Raw genomic sequence first — 4,878 nt, forward strand, 5'->3', positions numbered from 1 at the left:
TTTTTTTTTTTTTTTTTTTTTTTAAGTTTATCGCAAGTTTTGATGGTTTGTGGTGATTGGTGACAGAGGGAGCTAGGGCGCGTCTCAAAGCAACTTAAGAACCTGGTATGTTCACTTTTTATTTGCTTATTGTTATTATTTCTTGTATTCTATTGTATGTATGCAATAATAGAATGACCATTTCTCGCTGTCTTTTTTAATTTTTATTAAGAAAAACTATGCGTGATTTTGTTCCTTCTTTCTTGATGAAAAGAAAAATTAATTAACAATGTTTATAGCCAGCCGTTCCATTATGTTTAGAGACAAGCTGTTCCATTTGTGATTTTATCTTGTAATTTCAAACAATTGATCACTAATGGACTGGCTGCCGTTTGCATGATTTTCTTGTGAATAGATTATTTTTTTCCTTGATTTGGAAACTAATGTTATATAGTTTTAGTGAAACTTATTTATTAAGTAGTTAAGTGCCAACTATTCCCTTTGTAACAATGATATGTATAGAAACTTGGGTTTTATCTAACTAAAAGAACTTGGTTACAGGAACAAGAGTGTGTTGAACTCAGGAAGAAAAGAGACAAAAAAGAGGAGCAGCTTAATGTTGTCTTTTCCAATAAAGATAAGCAATATATTGCGCATCATGGTCCAGAAATTACAGATTTGTGAGTAAAGTTTTCATTTTTCGGAAAATGTTAACAGTTTTAGGCTGCAGTTTGCCTGTAGTCTCTATTTTGTTAGACAACCCAACGGTTCAAATATCAACAATCACCAACCCTACCATCAAGTATAGAACGATTGTCAATAAGCTCTTCCCTCTTTTTGTAAAAAAAATCATCAAATTTGGTTTCTTAATTTTACTCATACAAATGAAGCATCATATTTGGAGCAAATATCTTGGGAACTATATACGAGGTGGCCATGATACATTTGTACATTTGCTCGTTCCCTAATTATATTGTAGAATACTTGTTGTGCCTAATTGAATTTACTTTTCTGGAATGTCTTGCTTGGCTAACCTTACCTTGCTGTTCATTAAGTTGAGACCTGGAATGAATTATAGTTTCTTTTGTGCATTTATCATCTGAACTTTATAGTTAATTCTTATCCTTCATCATCAATAAATCAGGAGAGTGGCAAGGAAAGATGGTGGGCATCCTGGCATCAAGAATGAAGATAATTCTGGTGGCCCTCATACTGGTAGTTATAAGGATGAGCTAAATATAATTTCCCGTTAATTTTATGGTGCATACTAACTAATTTTTTTTCATTATCTTACTTTTTTCGCATCTACAAGTTACTTCAAGGAGTAAAGCCAATGAACAGGGAGAAAAAACCCATAATTCTGTTGGTGAGAGAGCCAACGATGATTCACCTGCTTTTGACAAGCTCTCCAAGAAGTTGCAAGTCTTCTGGGTTCCTGAAAAGGACTTTAAGATGGGACAAAGTTTGGTTTCAGAATTGCTTTTATCATGTGAAAGAGATTTTCATGTGCTTTTTCAGTGCATCGGCACAGAGTTATCCCCTAAATTCTCTGTGAATTCATTGGCTGGTGTTAACTCTTCTGATGTAGCTTTAAAGCATCCTCTGCAGGTTCTTCATGGACCGGAATCTATAAAAGTATCTAACCTCTACACCACCTTGACCAAGGTATCCTGACAGATTTTATCACTTTTTGGTAGCTCCATAGAAAATCCAAACTTCTTCTTTATTAAATATGGTAAGTGATTTTTTTTTGCCACCAAGTTTTTGTGATCATCAAGAAATGGATTGTTATCATGTTACTGAGGGTAGCTCAAAGTAGGAATTATTGTTTCCAAGCTTTCAATGTGGTGTCTCGAGGACTGGGAGAACTGGCAGAACAACGTCATTTTTGTAGTAAAAGTACCAAGAGAGCAGTTAATTCATATGTACTAGCTTTTTTTTCAATCTGTAAAATGACAGATAAATATTTAGTAAGTGGAGGATAACTTCGATTTTTTTGGACTATTGAAGTTCATAATTATCAATTTAGAAACTTCTGAGAACGGAAGTGCCTCTGTATCTTTTATTTTTTCTAATTGACTTGCTTTTTGCTATAATTTTATTTAGCAATTCATTTCCTGGCCTGATCTTATATTTGTTATTGTCTTTAAATAGTCACATTCGCTGTTCTTTTAATAAGTTTCTTTAATTATTTTCCATCTGTTTGTTGGTTGTAGGTAAGTAATGGAATAGTCAAGATGGAGGCATTGTTTACCCCGTTGATTGATCTCTGTAATCTTGACAACGTGAGTAAGAGTTGAAGTTTTCCTGGTTAAACAAATTGAAATAAAGTTCAGATTTGGTTACTTTTGAATCTGCATTAGGACTAACAAAATCATCAAGTGTGGATTTCAAAAGTTTAAACATATGTATGGCAGCGAAGAACACTCGCACCAATAAAGGAGAGGAATGGCTAGCAGACCCATGCCCAAGTTAGTTAGGTCGCAGCAATGATCCTTTTTCCCCCTTTTTCTCTTCCTCTCTCTATCCATCACAAGAAACAAAAATCAATAATCAAGGAAAATACAAGAGGGGGAATGAGCCTCAATCCACTGATTAACCCTGGGAAGATTTTTGATAATTATGATCAATTACATTATATCCGCTACTATGCAGGGAATGTCTTGTGGTTTCCATGTTTATGCATTGTTAATCATGTTTCTGAAGTAGGCTGTTTATGATCACTATTAATTAATACGGTAAATTTGAACGTTGTATGGTTACGTCACATTTTCTAAGTTTGTAAGTCATCTATTCATCAAGAAAAAAAAAAGTAAAGTTTGTCAGGCATCAATATTTTTTGATGTGGAAGTTCGGTTGTCCATTTGAGCAAAAAACATATATTCTTTCTGCACTATTCCTTCTCTGTTTGAAAATTTTGTTCCTTTAACTTTGGATGCAGGTTGCGATAGTTCATAGGTCTCTGCACATATTGCATATGTTTCTGAAGCGCCTGATGTGGTTGGAGAGGAAATCAGAAAGAAGGTACAGTGCATTCTACTTTGCAACAGATATATATTTTAAATCCCTTGAAGCTTATTATTAATGTGGGAGCAGAAATTTTCTACTGCCAAATTTTCCAGCGTAATTCAAATTGCTTGCCAATCAAGTGTTAATATTTTGACTTTATTCTACTCCCGAGGTTCCTTGCGGATTGATTATTTAGAAAGAAAAAAAAAGACAAAAATTTGAAGTGTTGTCCATAGATGTTTGTCAAGTAATTCTGTGTACCACCACATTTCTTTTTGGCTGAGCTGGGAGTTTGCCTGTACTATCAATGATGGCACTGAACTTGGATGAATTTGTATTTCTGGCATATTTTAACTCCATGTTAATTTTTATAGTATTTAGTTGGTAGTTGAAACAATTGAAGTCAACTCTGACTCATACATATTGGTTGATGGCGTCTATCAATTTAATGCATGTCTATATATGGTTTTATTGTTTACGATAGTTACCATTCTGATTTCCTTAATATCATTTAGGATCAAATCCTTCTTGAGTGATGCTGTAGTGTTCAGTGTTAAGAACTTCCTTGTTTCTTTTGGTTCTTATGAACTCTGATTTGATCTTTCCAGTGCAATCTGCTCAGGAAAACAGTCATGATTGGGGGACTTGGCCCTAGGAACAGTGTTGTGGATTCTTATGGATCACATAGTGCAGAAGGTGAAGAATTTTCTTTGCTGAACATGGACGAGACATCTACTGGCCACTGTTCTCCAGCTGGCATGGGATTCCCTGGTGCTGAATTGCTTTTCAAGAACAGAAACTTGAATAAGAATATAAATTTAGTTCCTCGAGTAAACTGGGTATCTTTCTTCGAGATGATGCATCGGGTTGCTAAAATGCATAGTGCAGAATGTGCGAGACTTGAGGCAGTTTCGGTCATGAATTTGATTCTGATGAGAAATAATACTTATTTGGAGAGGGAGAAGTAAGTTTGTGCTTTTTTAGTCTATATTTCAATGTTCCAAATCAGAAACGACTCACATTACTGTTACAGATTTGGTCAGGCACTACTGTTTGATAGTGTAGTGGAGTTCATCAGAAAGGAATCCGGTTCAGCCATACAAAAGCATGCTGTGCGCCTTCTATTCCTGATACTAAACTGTAAGGCTTAATAATTTCAGTTCATTGTCTTAAAAGATTTTTTTTTTTTTTTCTTTTTTGACTTCGCAAGGTTATGACAATTCTGCTTAAAAATTATTTAAGTTTTAAATTAGGGAAAACTCTTTTCTTTTCATTCTTCTAGACTTCAAATTTCTGAGTGTATTTCATTCCAACTTTAAATTTTGGATGAATTTTTTATTTAGTGGATACATGTTATGTTGAGGATTGTTGAGGTTATGTCGAGCGTCTATTAAGGGAGGTTATTCGAGGGCTACATAGACCTAAAGAGAGGCTATATAGTGTACTTTGTTCAAGGGTAGGATTGTTGAGGATTGTTGAGGATTGTTGAGGATTGTTGGGAGAGAGTCCTACGTTGGTTAATTAAGGGGATGATCATGGATTTATCAGGAATACATCTCCATTGGTATGAGACATTTTGAGAAACTAAAAGCAAAGCCATGAGAGCTTATACTCAAAGTGGACAATATCATACCATTGCAGAGGGTCGTGGTTCCTAACAGGTAATTGGTTCTTTTAGTCTTCTCTTACATATTCCTAGATTTAATGAATGCCACGAACTTTGGAACTGGATCTGGTGTTTGTTTCAAATTATTCAAGCGAGAAACTGTAAATGCTTGCATTCTGGTCGTAGTTAGCGCCAAAACCTGGGCACCTCAAGCATTGCGGCTGAATTTAGAAGGCTGCTTGTAGCCTTTTTTTTTTTTTTTTTTTTTTTTTAACTTTTAATCG

At 34.8% G+C, this 4,878-nt stretch overlaps 1 protein-coding gene across 2 annotated transcripts in view; it reads left to right on the top strand.

The window, feature by feature from the left end:
* LOC111464104 overlaps positions 1–4,878 on the top strand; it is an 8,392-nt gene that overhangs the window by 1,433 nt on the left and 2,081 nt on the right. Inside the window, exons 2-9 of one of the 2 annotated variants that reach the window (XM_023108191.1) lie at positions 67–105; positions 541–659; positions 1,124–1,194; positions 1,292–1,644; positions 2,196–2,264; positions 2,921–3,003; positions 3,611–3,952; positions 4,022–4,128. In XM_023108191.1, coding sequence (XP_022963959.1) covers positions 67–105; positions 541–659; positions 1,124–1,194; positions 1,292–1,644; positions 2,196–2,264; positions 2,921–3,003; positions 3,611–3,952; positions 4,022–4,128 — 1,183 coding nt within the window. The remainder of the gene's footprint in view (positions 1–66; positions 106–540; positions 660–1,123; positions 1,195–1,291; positions 1,645–2,195; positions 2,265–2,920; positions 3,004–3,610; positions 3,953–4,021; positions 4,129–4,878) is intronic. The other variant, XM_023108193.1, reaches the window with a different exon arrangement.

Source organism: Cucurbita moschata, unplaced genomic scaffold (genome assembly GCF_002738365.1).
Source record: "Cucurbita moschata cultivar Rifu unplaced genomic scaffold, Cmos_1.0 Cmo_Scf00029, whole genome shotgun sequence".
Taxonomy (NCBI): domain Eukaryota; kingdom Viridiplantae; phylum Streptophyta; class Magnoliopsida; order Cucurbitales; family Cucurbitaceae; genus Cucurbita; species Cucurbita moschata.